At 34.4% G+C, this 22,127-nt stretch overlaps 1 protein-coding gene across 16 annotated transcripts in view; it reads right to left on the bottom strand.

Annotated features, from left to right (window-relative positions):
• Positions 1–22,127, bottom strand: part of MCTP1 (multiple C2 and transmembrane domain containing 1) — a gene marked incomplete at both ends in the record, with an annotated part of 477,275 nt that overhangs the window by 143,729 nt on the left and 311,419 nt on the right. For 13 of the 16 annotated variants that reach the window (XM_084233956.1, XM_084233964.1, XM_084233965.1 and 10 more), the window contains 5 exons: positions 6,700–6,819; positions 8,811–8,885; positions 9,266–9,367; positions 9,708–9,810; positions 11,559–11,661. The exons of 1 other annotated variant lie outside the window; for it this stretch is intronic. In XM_084233956.1, the coding sequence (XP_084090082.1) occupies positions 6,700–6,819; positions 8,811–8,885; positions 9,266–9,367; positions 9,708–9,810; positions 11,559–11,661 (503 nt within the window). Of the gene's footprint in view, positions 1–5,750; positions 5,781–6,693; positions 6,820–8,810; positions 8,886–9,265; positions 9,368–9,707; positions 9,811–11,558; positions 11,662–22,127 lie in introns of those variants that run through there. 2 more of the 16 variants (XM_084233961.1, XM_084233962.1) reach the window with 2 other exon arrangements.

The following is a 22,127-nucleotide window of genomic DNA, read 5'->3' as shown; positions in this document are numbered from 1 at the left end:
AAAACAAGTGGAGAGTAAACTTGCTGACTAAATGTCAATGGTTGCATTTCTGTTACAATTTGTAATCTTTCAGAAGCATTATTATTGTTATTTTATACAATTTTACTAAAATATATTACATAATTATCTAATTCATTGAAACTGTTTACTTTGCATAACACTTTACTTAATAATATTTGGATAGTGGAATGTAACTTGCCATTTTGCTCAGAATACATATCCCTAACAATTTAGAAAGGTAGAAAATTCTTCAGAGGACAAGATCATTGGTTTAGGAATCTGGGGACAGATATTGAGACATCTCAGATTTCATTGCTTTATAATTTTTGACAATTAGTCATTTCGGTTATAAAATCTGGACCACACAACAAACTTTTAAGGTTTTTACAAAGATTTTGAGGATGAAACTATCTTACAGGTAATGTAAAATTGTTTGACATGAAATAAAACAGTAGCCATACAGCCAGAAAGAGACCACTAAGACACAGGTTTCCCTATCACCCCAAATAGCATTCCACACACCATACATGCTCACAAGAAGGCTAATTCCCGAATTCAATATAGTATTATGGTTATGTGGGTGATATTTGTAGTTGTATGTTTGATTATAATATAGCACAATGCCACCAGACCTGTGAAAACTAGATATAATTTTATTTTACCCCAATCACTCCATAGAAAGAAATGTACCCGGATTATAGCATCCTACTGTTTCTTGTTGTAAAGGACAAAGGAGGAGAGGCAGAGACAATCAAAAACCTGTGCGTGATATGCTTTAAGTATTAAATGCTTTTTGTAAATGTAAAATAAAATTTAGGAGAAATAAGCCTGTCAGAGACTTCAAGTCTCTCTGGCATATGTGATTTTCTCCCTCCAAAGAGCAGGAGACTCTTTTGTTGACATCTATTAAAATAACAAACAAAAAAGGGTTTTGAACTATTTAAAGAGAACCAAGTGCTCACATGAGGAAGTATTGATTTATATACACACACATGTATATGTATATTTATGTGTATATATGTGTGCATATGTGTATATGTATATATATAAACAATGACAAAACAAAAACTATACATTTAGTAGGTCTATAACTAGAACTTAGGATATATTAAGGAAATCTAGTCAAAATGCTTGGTCCATGAATATCAGATTTGCTGCATTTCCTAAGATTCAGAGTTGATTTCAGCTAATAGTGATCAATCAAAATAATTACTTAAAATTTGGGGATCTTTTACACATTTGCAAGAATTTATATAGAATGTTTTATGAAAGCTACCTCTTAAGAAAATCTTATTTTTCATAGGCCAATGTTTGAATAATTTTTTTCTTCCTGGGAATTCAGATAAATTTGGGGAAAATATTTTTTGGGAGTATGAACTTGAGTATTAGCATGGTCATTTGAATTAGGCATGCAATATATTTGCTCAAAAGAACATTGTAGCACTATATTCTTCTAAGTTTCAATACTCTTTGTAAAAGGAATTTTAGGCAAATTTGGAGGCATATAACCTTATAAATTAATGAATTCCTATATAGACTTCTACTTTAATGTATCTTTAAAATTTGTATCAGTTAAATTGGAAGTACTGTTTAGTAACCTTAATAAGTGTTTATGTCAGAGTAAAGCATGAATGAAGAAGAGTAGACAGAAGAAGTTGGAAGTTTACATTTTCATAATTGTAGGAAAATTCAAGAATGTAAGGATAGAGCCATCAGTAAGAGATAATTTTGCTTTTGGACTTGTTTCTTTGACTTTGGGGGCTCCTTCTGTTGTGGGGAATGTAACAAAAATTACATCTGGAACATTTCCAATTTTTCTGCTAGCACTAAAAAAATAACTGTAGCAAGAACCAAAAAAAATCTATAAAAATCATCTGAAAATTGTTATCTCTTGAAGCATATTTTTTATTAGTGTGTTATTACTAGGTGTCTCTAAAATTTTTTAAATAGTAATTTTTGTTGGAAACTTACAGTTACCTTCCGTATGTCCAGTGCCTTATATTTAGTAATATGAATGCTAACACTGGAACCATAGGTGACATAGACATTTCTTTGTTTTCACATTGCTACTTCTTCTTAAACAATAATCCCATTTTAGTCCTTGAACAAGAAGGATGCTTAAAATCTCCTTTTTGTTTGTAAAATTTTTTAAAAAAATTCCATATGTTGTTTAATAGCAGCCATCTTTTTACAGAGGAAGTACTTGATAAGGTATCCTTGAGAGCCTATTGTCTTCAGATCGTTGTATTATATTCCCTTCTCTGCAAGTTCAGTTTCTCCTTCTTGCCTGTGCTTCCTCCCTTTTTATTTTTTTTTTTATCATTTGGCTATACAGAGCTGCCTCATGTCATTCTTTGCATACATCATCTCTGTTTTTTCTCTTTTCCTGCATAATGGACCAGCTTTTCTGAGAGTAGCTGTTGTCCCGAGTGTGATCCTTTACTAAAATGGAGATTGAATGAAGGTGGAGCACAAATTATCTGGGAGCAAAGGAAAACCAGGCATTTGAAAAGGTCCCAGGAAGGGAAAATAATGAAGCAGAGTGGCCTCGATGAATTGCTATAGAGGGAATTCTCAGTTTTGACACAAAAGGAACACATGGATACCAAGGCAAACCTAGGGGGAGAATCTCAGTAGGACGCCTGTCTCGTAGGCTGGTCAGCAGAGAGTCGAAGCCAATAGCCCTCCAGATATGAGCAGAAACAAATGTATTTTATGAGTAATAGTTAAGCATTCAAACATGCCATTTTGGAACACAAGGTACTTTGAGGATCTGACATCCCTTCATAATTCATGTTCATTGTTCCTCTAAGTAAAATATGTGTCTCCCTTTAGTTATTCTGTTAGGAATTGTACTTTAAAGGCAACAGGACATTTTTGATAATGCACATCTTAAACTTTTCATTAAACTACCAAATTTAAATTCTACCTTTTTGTGCACTCTGACATTTTTGTCTGGCATTTTCATTAATTTTGCGACATACATAAATGTAGCTGAAATGTTAACTGATCAATACTTTGTCTCTCTCATGTAGCACTAGCGCTCTGTTCCCTAAGGACCACACAGCAGAACAGAAATTAAATGTGTAAAATATCAAATGTTAATGTTAAACACAGCAGCACTTACTGTATAACGACAGAAAAGGCTAAAACAATTCCAAATGGACAGATGGTACCACAAATTATCTACAATCACATTTAAAGATTAAAGTTTGTCCTGTAAAATAATTCTTTGACGCACACGGAAGTGTGTCCTTTTACTGATAGCTCAGTTGTCCAATTATTTTTGTCCTCATTACAGTGAGAAATGACAGTACTGAAAAGAAAGAGAGAATGTACACTTTTTCCCCCTATGTTGTACCCACTGACATCCACAAGAACACAAATGTCTGGTCAAGAGCCTGATGAAAATTAGACCCAATTTATGAGACATTTCCACGTCTACAATAGATGATTCCAGGAGACAAGCAGTGCCTTATGTACTACATACGTCTGTGTTCTCTCCCAGGCATACAATATTCATAGTAAAATTTAAAAACCTAATTCATAGCTCACAAAAACAATGATATTCCCAGGAAGGTGTTTGCTTATATTTTATCCATCACCTTCCAGACTGATTTCAGCTTCTAATATCATCAGTCGACCTTGAATCTTCCCCACAGGACACAGGCAGTGTCGAAAAGGCCAGAGCAGCTCTAACCCTGCGTTTCCTGCGCTTTCTACTTTAATTGAAATTGGGACCAAAAAAATGATTGTTTCTTTCATTTTTATTTCATTATTCCACATTTATTTTTGGATAGTAAATTAGAAAAGAAAAATCAAATGGAATAGAAAAAAAGGCACTTAAGCATTATAAAGTTTACTGATCTGGGCCTAAAACCAAGGCACATAATGGCACAAATGCATGTGCTCCATGAGGCAGCTGCATTTATGAAAAAGTGGGCCAAGTGGAACCAATATTATAATAATAGACCTGTGATCCATCAACAGGGAATGATGGGAACAATATGTTTGTAACAATGGGGTGCTGCTCATACTCTTCTCCTAATGGAAAGCAGTTCTTTTCAATAAACTGCCCTAAAAAGGCTTTGGTTATGCAATGAGATCTTTGATAGATTTCACTTTTAAATACTCACATCATTTAATATCTGCAACACGAATAAAAATTCTATGGGCTTTTTTCCCCCTGAGTTGTTATGTTCTTATGATTACAAGGTACATAAATTAAATGCTCTTTTGGAAAGGGAATGATATCTGCTGGCTTTGGGCATGGCACTTAACTTTTCTATGCCTCAGTTTCTTCCTCTGTATATTGGGAAAATAACAGTATCTCATAACATTATTGAGAATATCAAATTTGTTAATACATGAAAAGCACTTTCATGCACTATTGCCTGAAAAAATTTTTCCAGCATGTAAATGCCTAATAAATACTAGTTATATTATTATATATGAATCTTTTATGATGGAATTTAATCTGAGGTTGAAATTGATGATTGGTAGAGGATATGAAATAGTTTAGAATTTAAAAGGTCTAGAGAAGATTGCTACGTTAGCATTAAGCTCTGCCTGTCATCATTTAATAACTAGCTTTTTTAGAGCAAACCCTTATTCAACTAGCACCATTGATAAAAGGGTTTCTCCACATGAGAAAATTTTTGGATTGATTGTTTTCATTATTGGTGGATTGATTTAGACAGCCTTTATACTGGGAGCCTAGCAAGTGTTAGAGCCCCCGCAGGTGATACTGGGGGACCAGGGTGAAAAGGGCAGTGCTCCCATTCTCATGGAAGTCCCAATTCAGTTCCCAATAAATGAAGTTTGGTTTTGTTATTCATTGTTTTAATTGCTTTCAATAGAATGTAATTCAGTGCTTCTTTTTTCTTTCAATGAAACAGTAAATATTGTTTCTTCTAATATGCATTCACATTGAGGCTTGTGGCTTCTTTTTTTTTTCCCACTGCCTGTGCCAACAGTTCCTTCTCCTACCTTATTTGTGTCCTACCTCCTTTTTTCAGCTTGTATTTCATGGGACCAAACTTGTAGAAAGTGACCACTAAGAGAGGTGTTATTACATGTCTTGCCCTGTGAACTTCAACTCCTTTAACAGTGAAATCACTCAAGTGCTATCATGGATATGTAAGTTTCTCAGAATTTCAGTCTTTTTTTTATCTGAAGGAAATTGTTGTAAAGTCTGCCATCTTGAATTCATTTTATATGAGTGATCTCTAGCAGCCAGATGAAGCTTATTGAAGACTTACTACACAATGCAATACTAAAATGTTTGAAATGAATGTTCCCAAACAAATGATATAATTACATAGAGTCCTCTGTTTTCAAATTTTGCAAACAGCTGTGAGGAATGACTTTGGAAGGAGTGTATTAAATATGGCAGCACGACCTTTTTGGTAGAATATTATGTCTGTGGTATAAGGCTCCCTGGAACCTGGAAGTAATGGCATCGAATATACATAGAAGCTTAGTATCATTTTCCCCTCATGAATGTCAAAGTGCCTCTAGGCTAATAAAAAAATCATAATAAAGTTTGTTTAACAGTACCCGGATATATTTATTATGTGAAAGAGCCAAATAAAAAAATGTTGAGAGAGGCAGATTTTCTTTTCTTAAACTTAATGATGATGACAATTGCTTTCTTTAAGGAGACAACAACATGTCCATGGGAAGCAGGCTGCCTAACTTTCTGGTAACTTACAACACAAAAGGATATACACACTCTTTGTTCCATGTGCTCAGACATTAATGAAAGTCCCATACAAGGCCTGAGAGGAGGACAGAGCTCAAAGTACTAAGCAGATGTGCATACATTTATTTGAATGGTAATACTAAAATGTTGATTTGTTACTATAATTCAGACTCTTCTAAGCCCCCATAATAGTCATATTCTGCTAAACTGGCAACTATAAGGAAGCATAAGGTACTCATAAAATAATAAATATGACAATAGAGAATTCAAAGAAGAACTCCACTTAAACATCAAACTGAAATCCTGAATAAGCAAAAATAATGTGAGAACAGAAAATCCCAGCTAAAGCTCAGAGGAAAGTAGCCTTTCGAATTTTCTAGTTGTGCAAGTTGGTCTCATCAGCAGTTTTTAAATAGCCAAAGTAAAGGACTACAAAATGAACATTGTTAGAGAACTATTTGGATCATCAAATTCTCACTTGCACCTTTAAAAAAACCTGGAAATCTCAGAAATAATAAAGTATCTCTTAAACAGGTCACATTCACTCCAATGGATTCACATATTAAAATATTACTGACTAACATCCTACCAATGATTCTCCTATTTTGAAAATTATATCTATAGGATGAATAAAATTGAATTGAGGATGGTCAAGATTATTAATTTTCTTAACACTAAGGACTTTTCTTGGCTCCGCTATTGGGATTTGGAATTATGCAATATGTAGAATTTTACTTTGTAACTGTCACAGAGAAAATTATACATTGGCTGAGATGTCTTGCATTCCGGAAATCTGAGGGGGGAAATATATTCTTGGACTCAGACCTTGAGCAATCCATCAGGTTCCTGCCCACGGCAAATCTGTCCAGTTAAGTCTTAAAATAGGAGTTTTTAAATGGCCACATCAACATAACTGTTACTATAGCCACAGAAACATGCAGCTATGATTACTGAATTTAATGAATAACAATGTAAGTAATACAGTATGATCATACCACAAAAGCAGCGAGGCTCCTTGGGGGTGAATCCCAATCAAAGCAACTATTAACGTAGTATGCAGCATTTACCAGCACCATGATGCAACGTTTCGTTCTGATAAAGTTTCTTAGGAGCAGCTGTAAGGAAGATGAAAATGTTATTAGACTTTGCAAGATTAAAAAACAGTAGATAGTCTACAAAATTCTCCAAGCTTTTTGTGATGTAAAAGGATTCCAAAAGTTAACAAAGTTGTAAGAATATACCAAGCAGTTTGGATCATAAGTTAAAGGAAAAGAAGTATCTCTGGAGAGGGTGAAAAGAACTGAAATATGAGAAATTTCTTAGCCAGCAATATTTTCTTAAATAATATTATCATGTAAGTTGGGCCTCATTTCTTTAAAAGTCAAAATCACCAACAGATTAAAAACATTTTTTTTGGTACTTATACACTGTTTACCTTAAATATATAATTTTAACCCTTAAATTTTATTGTGGTATTAAGAGTCTTTAGATGTTCTGACTTCAAGATGTTTTAAAGCAAAGTGAATAACTTGGAATGCTCTTATTTAAGGTCTTAGAGAAAAATCTATCAAATATTGTTTCATTATAGAAATCAATTTTAGCAGGATCTTCCCTTTCTTACTAACATATTCTCATTTCTTCCCTCTCTCTCCCTCTGTCTCTCTTTCCCACAATAAATTCAACCAATAATTTTCTTTTTCATATTTGTGGAGTTAGGAAAAATTTATGGTAACCAAGGGCTTTACAAAATTTTTTATTAAAAAGGAAATTCAGTGTTGATACACTTTTTAAAAATTTAAAAGTGAGGCATTATTACAACTATAAAAGGATAGCCCATACACTTATCTGATAGTTCAAAAATGTACCTACTTCTATGTTAATAGTTAAAATATCATGTCTGCAGGTTAATATTTTGTTACTTCCAAATAAACTTCAATGCTGATCTGGTATTTTAAAAATAATGGCTATGTGAAGTTTACTGAGGTCAAATGGAAAAAAAAATTATATGTGTGTGAGTGTATGTGTGTAAATATAGATGCGTGTACATGCATACCAGTTTTAACAAATTGTTAAAATTGAAATTCCTTTCAGGCAAAGTAAAGAGTCTCCCTATTTGTTTTTCTTCTTGGCCCCTGATCACCTTCTTTCAGGAGCTACTTTTATTACTTTTATCTGTAATTGTGGAAAAATGTAATCTGTATTTCTACTTACATAGGCATTGTATATAACCCATTCAGAGTCTTTAAACAAACAAAGCTTGCACAGTTTATAGTGAATTGATTGGATTAAAAATATTTTTAGTCTTCTAATAGCACAGAAAATTATTAAATATTTTATCACACACAAATGAGCTCTGTAAACTTTATAGCCATAGCAAATACATTTTATTTTAGCTGTGCTAATTGGAAGTAAACATTTTTAAAGGTGTAGCTTAATAATCTTTCTTAACTTGATATCAAACCTAATTTAAAAACTATAAATCTAATTACAAGATATCAAGCCTAATTTACAATTCCTTCATGATGGAAAAAATCAGAGTGCCTGATTTTTTTTTTAACTAAAAATGCCAATGAAAGTTCACTTCTGAAAGATCATAGTCAAAATCTAATTAACAGGAAGGTTTCCCTTAAAAGATGGAGCCCCCTCTCCTGTGGATTAGAGGGAAGATCTTTATGCTGGGCTCGATTTACACACACCTGCATCATACCTGTGGGTGGTCTGGACATATATTTGAACCTCAGCTTTTGGTGTTCTCATTTACACATTCCATGGCAATCAAATTGTATTTTAGGTTCAAAATGATCATTCTTTTGGTAATGCATGAATACATATCCATTCTATGCAGCACCTACAGTATCCCCTTTCTTTTCTGACCACCCCCATCCAATTTATTAGTTTGGTATTGTCCTTGTTTGATCTTTAAACTAAAGGAAGGGAAAGGAAAAAAAGAAAGAAAAAAAGAAAGAGCCATTTCACATAAGTAGTAGATGATCATAAATTCCAGTCTTCCCCCCTCCATACCTCCAAAGTTTATTTGAATTTACTTAGATGTTTTACAGATATAATCAGGTCTTCCCAGAGGGATTAATCTTTCTTTGCTTTTTACCTGTTTAGAGAGTCTGTTTTCCTCTTCAATGTACTTCTGTTCTTTGGGTATTAATGTTCGTAAGCTGGCTTTCACCTATACATCAACACATGTGTCTGTTATGGATTCATATATAACAAATGTTTACAAGTTTTTCACGCAGTTCAATTTGCAATAATTTCTAAAGTTTCAAAGTTCTAGCTGCTGTGCTCATAAAATATAAATGTATACAGTTGCACATGCATGCTCTTCCATTTCTTATGCCGGCGAGTAGTAGCCGGAGCACAGCAGCAGCGGCAGCCGCCAACTATAACAGAAAGTGTGGGTGTGCCAGGCAGTGGCAGAAGCGTATTCTCCAGGATACATCAAGGTTTAGAGAAAATGAGGAATGACAGAAATTCTCTACAAATCAGGAACAAAAGCTTTCATGAAACTGAACTCTTTAGCAGTACAAAAAAGCCAAAGTTAAGACTTACAGCATTAAAAATCACATCTATTTCAAGATAGATGACCCCCTTTGTTGGCCCTGTCAGCTGCTTGTTTTTCAAGACGTAGGCTTTCTGTTCACCATTTTGAATCTGCGGGAAAAGGACATGACAGCCGTCTGTCTCGCGGTCTCCACTGAATACACTCCCTCAGTGACCTTTGACCCCCAGCTGCTGAAACTGACAGAGAACCCAAAACAACTGTGGCAATTCTGACAAGTACCTGTTCATTACCAGGATCAAGTCTGTCAGGAAAAATTAACTATCATGGGATTCAACATGGCCGTGAATTGAGTATGTTAAAATTTTTAGTGTTCTTATTACAGACCTTGGTTGAGAAATGACAGATATAGAGCTGAGGTTTTTTTTTTTTTTTTTTCTTTCCTTGAGCAAAAGCAATACAGAGCAGTGTGTCAGGTGAATAAAAACTTACAGACAGCAATGGTATAGCAACTTTGCCCAGAAAGTCAGCACTTCGATCCCGATCTTCATCATAAACTGTCACTTCAAGAACTGAATGGATATCTTTAATGTTGCTGCATAATAAAAATACATAAGGAAAAAAGACTTCATCAGTGGGGGGAAAGAACAAAAATGCTTTTGCAAATTTAGATAGCCCCAGCTGATTCTGTGTGTATGTGTTTTTATGTGGCTATTTGCATACATACACACATAAGGCAGCCTGGTATCTGACAGAATTTCCCACAATGCACCTTAGCAAATTACAGTGATGGTTCTATTACCAGGACCTTTGCATATAATTGTAATTTTGTTATAATTTTTAATAAAACATAGTTTCCCATTTGGATGGGTGCAGAATAAGTTTTAAAAAAACAACAACAAAAAACAACCCACAAACCATCAGTGATTGGCACTGATTATTTTCAGTCTTTGCCTTCTTCTTATTATCACAATGATTCCTATCTTTTTATTAACCCTCACATAGAACACTACAAAGTTTACCATCAGCAAGAGTAACAGTATATTTCATATAGTTTTTCTCTTTTTTATAATCATAGTACATCTATTTTTTTGTTTACAACCCTCACCAAAACATTTACTTATTACTGTTAGGTTTATAGCAAAAATTAATCAACACAGAAAACAGAATGGACAAAATGTAACACTGATAGCTATTGTACCACCCTGGGATTTAGAAATTAAGTAATGTTCCATTATGTTCCAAAGACAACATATGTTAATAAATAACCGTGCGAGCTCTTCATAATTTTGTTTCTGGAAAATAAGCCCCAATTGTTGACAGCATTTATTCTTTGATCAAACTGTCCACCAAGAAAACATGAATTAAGAGAAAACAAAAAAATGAATGTATTCATTACAGAAAGACCACAACCACATGTGAGAAGAGGCTTTATCAGGGCACAATCAATTAATGGCTTTGATAATAATCAAACCTATTCATTCAATTACGCATTCCAGAGACAAACACTCTCCACAATCTTCTTAGGAGTGTAGGTCCCCTGACCAGGCTTTCATCTCTTATAAAAATGTGGAATTCCTTAAAGATAAATTGGTCAGATAATTAAAGCTGATTAGTTACTGGCTCTTAAGCAGAGACATTATAAGAAATTAATGAGGAATTTAGTAGTTTTTCATATACAAAAAAATAAAGCTATGTTAGAAAACTTTTAAGAAGTACTTCTGTTTGGAGAGTTTTCCTTTGTTCAGAGTTCATTTCTAAAGTCCAGTTTGAAAAAAAAAAAGCTAGCTTAGGAGATACCACAGTGTAGCTTTGGCAGCTTTTACAATGCATGATAAAAAAGATTCACAAACTTTTTAAAACAAAAGGAAAATTAACCCAAAGGGTGTTTAGGCAACCAGGACAATACTTAATATTCTTATTGTGCGAAAATGCAACAAACCAAAAATAAAGCATCTGCCAAATTTGAGACCGAATTGTTTGCTGATTTGAGCAATGGAACAAATAGAGCTTTGTCCTCCTTGGTGTCAGTGCAATTGGGGAGAATTTCAATAGAAAGTATAAAAGGAAGAAGCAGGATGGCAATTCAGTTAATGGGAGCAAAATTCTTAGTCAAATCATACAAAAAGCAAGGTTTAAAGAAATAACTATGAAAACAAAAAAGGCATATACCCTGCCCAGATTTCACTATCAGGAAGGTAATGTGATTCTGAAATTCATTTACTAGTAGTCAGTCCAGAAAGATTGAGTTGTTAATTGGTTAAAAATAAACACACACAAAATCTCAAAAATAAATATCATTTAGGTCACTTTTGAAATGAGCTTAAAGTAATGACTACTTACAATGTGAAGACTTTGTTCCACTCAGGATTGAGATTTTTGTAGACAGTATGTGTCAGTAGCCTATCATTGTTCAGTTCAACTACACAAAATGGGTCACTTTTACCTAGAAGAGATTTGAAGGGAACATTTTAAATATAAATAGCACCCACAGTCTCAGTGTCAAGATCATGACCATGTCTTTTCTAAAAAGTTTTATTGAAAACAAAAAGTAAGTACAATTTTAAAAATTAAAACCAAATTTAAGTGAGTTAGATATTATCTGGATGATATTAACAAGTGTGATTCATAGCAATTGAGAACCTGAGAAAAGTAAAAGAGCACATTACATAACTTGTATTTCAATTTGCAGTGATTTTTTTGCAATAATAATAGTATAACTGCTAATTATGAGCGGTGCATGTCCATCCCTAAATCAGTTTTTATTCAGTTCTATAATGACCATTTAAAAGGTTCACCCACCCTCTTGACTTTTAAGCACATATTTTCCAACTCATCTATCTCACTAGTAACTTGTAATAGACAATTCTAAACTGCCTTATCGCAGAACTACAACATTTTAATCTGATTTAATAATCTCTTCTGAAATATCTAAAGTATCACAAGATGGTAAATTAAACCCTCTGAGGCAGAAAAAAATCCTGCTATTTGAAACTTAACCTCAACAACCAATCTGCCTGTTAAGCAGCAGTATTTTTTTCTGTCCATGGAGAGTAAAGGATTTAGAAGTTATCTGTTTACAGCAATCCTGCTCCGCTACAGTTAAATTTTGTCCATTTGGCAATTATAATTTGTGATGTCCTCAACGTTTTTGTAATGTCATGTCCTGTATTATAAGAACCTATAAAGTCAGAGGCTCTGTGGGGGCAGCATTAATGATATTAGCGCAGCATGTAATTTGTTTGATACCTTATACAAATGACAATGAAATCAATATTTAGACAAAGCTGTCCAGAGGTCATATTTTTTAAACTATAATATTGATTTAGACTACATAAGAGGTTAATGTGCATATTATTAACTTTAATGATAAAGAATAATTGTTTTAAATGCATTGTGAATTGTAGTCACCACAGTTTACACTTCTGTGAAAGCTTAAATATCATTGAAGATTTTCAATTAAATTTTAATAGGAAGGAATTCATTAGCTATCAGTGACAGATAAGCTATGTATTCCCACACAGCAGTGTATTTACTTTCCATATTGTAATTCTTAAAATGAGCTGTACAAACTTTGACTCACCTTTAATTTCATTTATTAATTTTAAATTAAAAAAAGATTTAATATATGTGTGTTAGTTCAGTGGCTTCAGATACCCCAGGATTATTGCATAATTTAATGTTGTGATAGTTCTCTCAATTTGGGATCTTGGGAATAATTTTCAGCAAAGAATAGAGAACAGAATGTCTTTGAGGTCTGATGAAAATTTTACTTGTGGCTTAGGATCTATATTAACTCTTTTCCCTATCTCTTCATTCCCCTTCTATCTGCTACCACTCCCACTTACAACTCATACATATCATCATTGATAGTATCCGAAAAAAATTTTGTTCATTAAAACACATAATTGATTTTATTTATTACATCAACAACTTAATTTTCCTCCGCAGAATTCAGTTATAAGCATAAAAGGTAGATTCAAACTATTTTCAAAACTTTATATATTTTTAGGGATCACATTAAGTATCTTCTTTGTAACTTTGTGTTGGGTGGTATAAATGAAAGAACAGAGGACAGAAATTATTTTCTCAGATAGTTTATAAAAAGAGTTGGAGAGATAGCACATATCTACCTGAAACAAATAGAGAGAAAATTCAAGCCATATTTATGATAGAATTCCACATCAAAAAGAAACTTAGATGAAATGATTAGCTTTGGAAACACTTAAAAGTCAGGTGCAATTTTCACATTTTTTCTGGGATCTCCTTTTATCTCATATACATGTACATTCATGTGATACTTAATTCAGCAATATATATATATATAGAGAGAGAGAGACATTTTAGGCATTTATATTCCCTTATTTTCACTTGTGTTACTTTGATTGCTATTCTATTTTAATCGATTTGGCTTTACTTGTCCTCAAGTGATCATCAATATCTAATAGGTTCAGTCAACACAGCAGTGCTTCTCCAATAGTAAAACACAAGAAGAAACTCCTGCGACCAACATCTATGTAGGAAAAGGTACTTTAATTTCTACAAGCAGATGATGGAAATCTTTACTTAATTTTTTCACAGTTATTATATTCAATTACATAAGAGGTTTCTGATACTTTTAATCAACTTATGGGAAGTCTCAAATCACCATTGTCATTATATCTTTATTTGCTGACAAAAAAAGATCTGGAGTCGGTGGCTGAAAGATTTTAAAGAAACAAAGTGGGTTCTTAAAGCTTGCCATTTTCCATATCTTATTAAGAAACTAAGCTTACTATTAGTTACGTGTATAAAGCAGTGAGTTACCCATATTTTCTTACCATTTAGTTGATTTCTTTAGACCATTTCTAATAAACATCAAATCAGTCATCTATCACCCATTATTTATTTTCTCAGTCACTCTTCTTTTGCAAGAAGATATTAAAGTGCTAGAGATATTTCTACACAAAACAGTTTGAGCACTTCTGAAGCCACTTCTCAGTTATTCTGCCTCTCTGAATTCCAGTGGTACACCATCACTGGTAAAAATATTCTCCCATCTGCATGTATCTTACAACTTTAGATGGGTAAGCTATTTAACTATTTAAGAGACAATGTTTAGACACCATGTGCAATGTAACAGTACTTACATTAAAAAATAGAGACTTTTGCCTATGATAGAACAAACTATTGTTTAACTGGTTGTAAATTGAATATTTTCCCAATCTGAAATTTATTACCCTTAATATCTTTATAGTCATATTAAATACTGAACTATGATCATTGACACAAATAAATACAGAGAAATTCTGTCATTTTAGATTTCTGTGAAACCTTATTGCCAAGTTTAACACCTTTGATGTCTTCCCAGACCCTATAGGTTAAAAATCTACACCATACTGTATGGAATGTAGTAGTGCAGCCTTATCTCCAATCATAAGTCTGTTAAGCCCCTTACTTGAACTATACCATATCTTTTGAATCTTCAAATACTCCATGCACTTCCAGGGCTCTGGGCAAGACATTCAAGTTCAAAGTGAAGGATCTAAACTTGGGAGGTTGAGCAAGTAGGATTTGAATACTCACTCCATGATGCTGGGTCTCTTTCCTTATACATAAAACAGAGGAAGTAATGGCTCCTTTGCAGACAGGTGATAGTAATAGTGGCTTGCAGATAGGTGATAGTTACAATTTAAGTAGAGAATGTCTGGTAGCAGGGCATCATAATAAATACTAGCTTTAAGGGAGGTCTGTTTAAACCAAAATATTTAAGATATCAAAATGTGTTTTAAAGTGTAAAAGTAACAGGAAACAACTCACATTGTGAGCTAATTCTCCTGGTCAAAAGAATAAATATTTGTAAACAACTTTCTAAAAAGTGAACAAAAAGGGACAATTATTATACTAATTATTATAGTAATCATGCACATTGTGTTTTTATTGTAAGTCCTACATTATATTTTATGTTCATGTGCTCACAATTTTTTTGACTATGTGAAAGGTAATTTTATTATCGTCATTTTACACATGAGGAAATTGAGGTTGGGACTTTATACAATCCACCAGGTCACATACCCTGTAAGTAGTGAAACTATTGCTCAAACCTAGATCTAGCTGACCTTTAGGGTTTATGCTCGCCTCTTAAGGGCTCTGCTTCCTCTAATTAAATAATTCTTAAATGTAAACCATGAGTAAAGACTTTCCTCAGTAACTTAGTAGCTACACATGGAATGAATAGGTAATGTTTTCACTATAGATTCATTCATTCAAAAAATATTTCTTGCTTAGCATGTAGCAGGTATGTTCTATGTGTTGAGGAGACAGACATGCATAATACACTTTTTAAAAATCCCTTTATTATAATTACTCTTTTTTCTGGTCCCTTATTTAGGTTTTCTAAAGTCCTGCTATGAGTGAGACCATCTGGTATTTTTTTGCTTTCTGGCTTATTTTGCTATGCATGATCCCTTCCAGCTCCATCCATGTTGCCGCAAATTGCATGAGTTTATCTTTTTTGATTGCTGAGTAATATTCTATTGTGTATATGTACCACATCTTCTTGATCCAGTCATCTATTTTTGAGCATTTGGGTTGTTTGCATAGCTTACCTATTGTAAACAGTGCTGCTATAAACATAGGGGTGCAGGTGCCCTTTTGAATTAACGTTTCTGTGTCCTTTGGGTATATACCTAGGAGTGTAATTGCTGGATCATATGGAAGCTCCATCTTTAGCAGGTTGTGGAATCTCCACACAGCTCTCCATAGTGGTTGGACCAGTTTGTACTCCCACCAGCAGTGCAGGAAGTAAAAATCAAAATCAACAAGCAACAATAAACCAGAGACACACTATAGGGGCGGGGGAGGAGGGAGTAGGATCAAAATAAGGGGGAGGTGGGAATTGTATGGGGACTATAACCAAGATGAAAATGCATCCATTGTGCACAAATGAAAAATGATGTAAAAAAATTTAAAAAATAAAAATAAATAAACAAATGACATTAATAAATAAATAAATAATCCCTGACCTTTTGGGGTTTACATTGAGAGAAAAAAAAAACAGACAATGAATAAAAATATTTTAAATTGTTTTAAATGTGATCAATAGTATGTTGAAAAATAAAGATGGGAAGGGCAATGAGGAATGCTAACATATATGTAGAGTTATGTTGAAAGTTGCCAGAGACCTGCTGCTAATGTGATATCTGGGCAAAGTCATGAAAGAAGCAAGGATGTGAACTTTGGGTTACCTGGAGGAACAGGCCTTGGCAAGACCAGAGAAATAGCTGTGCCAGGATGTTTCTAATAATACCCAGGAAGCCAGTGTGACTGAAGGAATGGATTGAGACTGAGTGGTGGCTGTCAAATGACAAAGAGAGGCACAGGGAGAGTGACATGATTGGATGGCTGCTATTTGGAGAGTAAGGCAGGGAGAAGGCAATGGAGGCGGTAGGGAGATGTGTTAGAGGCGATTGCAGTAGTCAAGGTGATGGAAAGTGGCTGGTTTCTGGATGTATCTTGAAGGTAGAACCATCAAGATTTACAGATATTAATAGTGATCAATCTAGCATGCTTGATGTTATTGTTTGGATATGAAAAATAATTCATTGAGCTTAGCCTCATTAGCCTTATATATTTTTTCAAGACAAGAAGCTTTCAGTACAGTACACAGACTAAATGTTTAGAATCTGATGAAGGAAAATTAGGTAAAAGAGAGGAAATTGTATGTTTGATTTCTATTCATCTTTGCCTTCTAAAAGTTTTTTTTTTTTAGATTTATCAGTAATGGATGCCAACATCAGGTCTTTACACTGTTATTTTTGACTAATTTAGAAAGTATCCTTCTGCTACTGCATGAATCGAGTGTAATTAAAAATTAACAGCACTTTCAACCATAATAATAGTAAATGTACAATATCAAATTCTATAAACTTACCACTAAAAAGCATACACTATAGTTTTATGTTAAAGAAGTGGCTACACATAGTTAATGTGCTTATCTGTTTGCTAAATGATGCTTTAAATGACTTGCTTTTCAGTTCCTAAATTTTGCAGCCTTGATTATGTGCCACTTAAACAAATGAAAACAATCACAGAAATACCAGTGATGGACTTAACCATTAATTATCTCCTTAATTATTCCTTCCTTTCATCCTTTTATGGTTCCCATTAGACCCTGTGATATGGGGCTTTGCTTGCTGAGAGTATCTGAAGAGCAGGTTGCCTACAGGATGGAGCATTGATGTCTATAATGTGCACTATATTCTGCAAAGCTCCAGGGAGTGATGCAAAACTGTCCCCCGTGAGGATTTTATTTAATACCGTATGGCTAGAAGTGCAAGGACTGAAGGCAGCATTCAGAATTCAAGTGTATTTTGGTCCTCACAATTTTTGACTATTTAAAGAGTCAAAATGTACGGGAACACAGATTATATAACCTGTTGTCTCCTTCTTACTCATCCTTGCCACATTTCTAAAGCAGACCTGTTGGTACCAACTGGCTTTTCCTTTACCTCCACCATCTTGGCTAAAAAGTGCCTTTCCCTCTGTTTCACAGTATAAAGTGGAGATCTGGGTGTGAATGGAAGATACATATTGCAGCCGTGCTGAGTGAGGACAGGGACAGTGGGGTTGATTGCATTAACTGCATGACAGCTAGAAGAGAAGCTTGGCTTTCTTTTTTTTTTTTTTTTTGAGGGCATGGCAATTTTCCATGTTGACAATTTTCTAGAGAGAAATGGGAATACCTTTTGAAGCATTCATTACTTATTGAGTGTCTGCTCTTCTCACCCCAGAATTATAAGTATGATTAAGATATAGTTCCACTCTCCAAGCACGCACAATTTAGTGGGCATGATAGACATGTAAATACATAATTATAATGCAGGGTTGAAAGCACTGTAATAAAGGTAAGTGAAGGATGCAATGAGAGAATGAGAAGAAAGCACATCATTCTATAACTCTAGAACAGGAAGAGGGGAAAGAAGTAAAGACTTTTTCCCGGCGGGGATGACCCTGGTGATCTGTGATGATTACACTTCTCTATCACCAGCAATTTTAGAAGTAGGGCAATTATATAAAAAGAAGACTTTAACAATTTATGATGAGGAATATTTAACTGAAATCTATCTGTGTTTTCCATGAATGAGGTCTCTGTAACACAAAAACCTAAGAGATATGCTACATAACTACTATAAAATAGATTTGTAAAAATATTATGTTAGGACTAATGCATTTACCCACAATCGTGAAATACTAAGGGGTATTTTTCCCTATGGATTTTTACAGGAAAAAAAAATCTCTCAAGGGCATTCAAATTAGAAAGAAACTCTTTTACCCTAACTCATAGGACTAAATCCATTACAGATTTTAAAGCATAGACTTTATTGCATCCATTCTTTTTATGATGAAAAGCCATTCTCACAACAATAAAAACAAACATCAGAACTGTCTCCAATGGGCATCTTTTCTGGCAATCTTCAAACAGCACTGAGGATTAAATGGGATGCACTCACTGGCTAATTCTCTCTTACTCTTAGCCCTTGCTCTTTGAGGTCACCACACTGACATATTGATAAAGAACTGTGGGAAAGTCTGCACCACCCCTGCTTGCTTGCTACCTGTTTTGTGGGCAAGTGAACAACTTCAGTTTGTGCAAACTAGTGGTTTCAACATTAAAGTCACTCAAAAGATACTGAATGTTATTTTTTGCTCCCAGAATAGAAAGTTAATCCTGATCCGTCAGTGGTGGGCTTTGTCTAGGGTCATTTTGCTGCTGACAAGTAACACAGTTTGCTGGATGTGATGTGTTATAAAAATGTGTGTGTGATGGGAGGGGGTGATCCAGTGACCACCTCTTTGTTGCCTTGCTCTGAAAAACAGAGGCTTTCAATAGCATGGAAAGCAATTCACACCCTTGGGGGTCTTTTATTTTGGGCCCACCTTGCACAAATTAAGCTCTTTGGTTTAATTTTCTCAGTTGCCAGTTTGAAATGGCTATACTTTAATCTTTTTTTTTAAATTATAATCAAGGTTGCCATCTGTCCTTTCTACAAACTGGAATTTCAATCATAACATATAACAATGTTATAGTTGAGAGAATTCCATAGGGTCCGCCAAAACAAAGAGCAATGGATGTGGGGGTCATCTTCCAATCCTCCCCTTATGACTGGAGATAGGACTTTGACCTTAGCCTTTTTCATCGACTGACCTAAACATATTTTAAACATCTGATTGGTAAAATTACATTAACTGAACTCTTCACTAGGTCCCCACTGGGCCTGATTCTGCAACCAAGTGATAATCACAGGGTTTCTCTTTTCTCACTAAATCATGAAGCAGGTTTCACTGCAGCAGGAAAACTGACCCCCTGGAGTTGTGACTCTCAATCCACTATATTTAATATATTTTTTTCATATGGAAGATTTTATAATGCCTTCCTTATTATTCTGAAGTAAAATAAAGCAGACCCTTATATATCAGAACTTAATATAATTCTTAGTGTAATAAAACACTACTATAAAGGAGGATTAAATAGAAATCTGTGTATAACAAACCATATATTGATTTACTGAACAGATATTTATTGAGTGGATATTATGTACCTGGCAATATTAACAAAAAAGGGAAAGGTCTTTCCTCTCTCGGAGTTTCCTTATAGTGAGGAGGGAGGAGAAAAAGAATAAACATTTAAGATAATTAATAAGTAGGACATATTGTTGTAGTGATACATGCTCATGGAAAACAGAAAAAAATATAGCTCAGATAAAGAGGTTGGAGAGTTAGGGGAGAGGCACAGCTTAAACACTTTTAACTGGGAAGTTGGAGAGATGGTGAAGCCTGAGCAGGAACTGAAGGAAATAAAGGAGTAGTCAAGGGAGTATTTGGAGAAAACTGCTCTAGGGAGAAGGGAGAGCTGGGCCAACAAGCCTGGGGTGGACAAGGTGCCTGACAGTGTGGTTCAGTGAGCAACAGGAATAATAGTAGAACATGTCAGAGAAGAAATGAATGAGACCTAGACCTTGAAGTGCCTTGGAGGCCAGCCTGAGGTCTTTGGTGTTTACTTTGTAGAAAGGCAGCAATTTACTAGCTTTCAGTAAATATGTATTTCAGTTTGCCATCTAGGCTTGCATAATCATGAAGCTATTTTAAAACTTACATCAATGGCTATATTTAGTCATGCTTGACATGGAAAATTTTCCATAGGTAAGATTGTCTAATGCTTTGTATGACAAAATGCCCTGAAAACCTCCCCAAACTCCAACCATGAAACACCGGTAGTCCCCAGTCACTGTGGCAACTAATTCCCTTACAAATCTCTGAAACACCCGAGAGAGCAATATTGTTGTCCCCCCAACTGAGAATCATTGCTGCGTAACAATTTTTAAATATTTTGATCTTGGGAAATTCTTTAAAATTAAGGATTGTAAAGAGCTTTTTTAAAATGTGGGTTATAGGAGTCAAAATTTGCCATTTTAGAAAAATGAGAACATGCAAAATGATTTAATTTTCATTCAAAAATAACAGTAATAAATCCATATAACTTCACAGTGATCAAACATTATGCAGAATTTGAAAACCTCCATTTTTCACTCATGAGAGTGAGAGTGTAAAAGGCAAATAACATGTTAGGATTATTATGAAAATAGTTTTGACTTCACATATCCCTGAATGACTTTTGGGGATCCCCAGAGATTGCAGGGCCACACTTTGACAATCATGGTTAGGTGCGATGGAAACAAAGTTCAATATGAGTTTGTTTCCCTTGGGATCTAGAACGATAAATGTCAAAGGATATTTATAGTATTATGTGTAACTCGATGCATTCCTGGGTCCTAAAATTCAAACACTTTGGTATATACTGGGAACCTCAAAATTTGTGACAGATGAACAGGAAATTTAACCAAGACAAATAAGAAACTGCAAAAGAAAGAAAAAGAAAGTTATAGGGATCTATAAAATGAGAAGAGGATATGAAGAAATTATGTCTAAGCTTCCAAGAGTTTAGCTAAATTATGGTAATGACATTTAAAGACTATTTCAATTAATATTTAACATAGGAACACAAGTGACTTTTTACAGATTAGAAGAAAAGAGACTGTCTGGTCTAAAATGAGTATAAGGTTACAAGTTGCTTTGTTTTTGCAAGCCATCCTAGATACTTCAGGACCTGGAGTAAATATATATTCAATTAGACTCTCCACAGAAGTGCATGAGGTTTCAAATAATCTTCTCTAGGGCCTCCCCGGTGGTGCAGTGGGTTGAGCGCAGCACTGTGAGGCTGTCCACAGCCTCTACAGTGTGGGTTTGATTCCCAGCTGGCCAGGGAGATTCCCACATGGCATGGCAGACCTCTCCTGTCTCACCCGCTGCTCCCCTCTGCAGTGTCTTTCGGTCATCTGCCTGTTCTGCTCCCTGCTCTGTCTGTGAATCCTGTTGCCCTCCCATGCCTCTGGCCTGTACCCCAGCTCTTGTATAAAAATAAACAAATCTTAAAAAAAAATCTTCTCTAGAAGTCATTTAGTTAGTTGAGATAAAATTCCTTAGACTTAAAAAAAATATGTACTATTCTAGGTGATTGAACCTTTTTATATTTTTGGCAATAAAACTGAAAATTGTCATCTGTCAGGGTTTTGTCTTTAGAATGATGGATTTGTCTTCTTATCTATCTACCCATTCAAGATTCTGTTATTCATTTTGTTGCCTACTACAAAATATCAGATTCTGAGGACTGGAAAGAAGTTTCAGAGGACAACGTCAAAAGCTCATATAAGGCTTGAATCCTCTCTGTAATCATGGGCTAGGAAATCACTACCTCCACAGGAATATTTTGATCTTTGTTTTGGCAGTTATATATTTTTAGAAATGCATATTTACCTCTCACACAAAATTATGACTGCAGCTTTTATATACTGTATGATTTGCTCTCTGGAGTAA

The sequence above is a fragment of the Talpa europaea genome (genome assembly GCF_964194135.1).
Source record: "Talpa europaea genome assembly, chromosome: 5".
NCBI classification, from domain to species: domain Eukaryota; kingdom Metazoa; phylum Chordata; class Mammalia; order Eulipotyphla; family Talpidae; genus Talpa; species Talpa europaea.
Note: the sequence above shows the minus strand (reverse complement) of the source record. Positions and strands in the feature narration are given on the sequence as shown.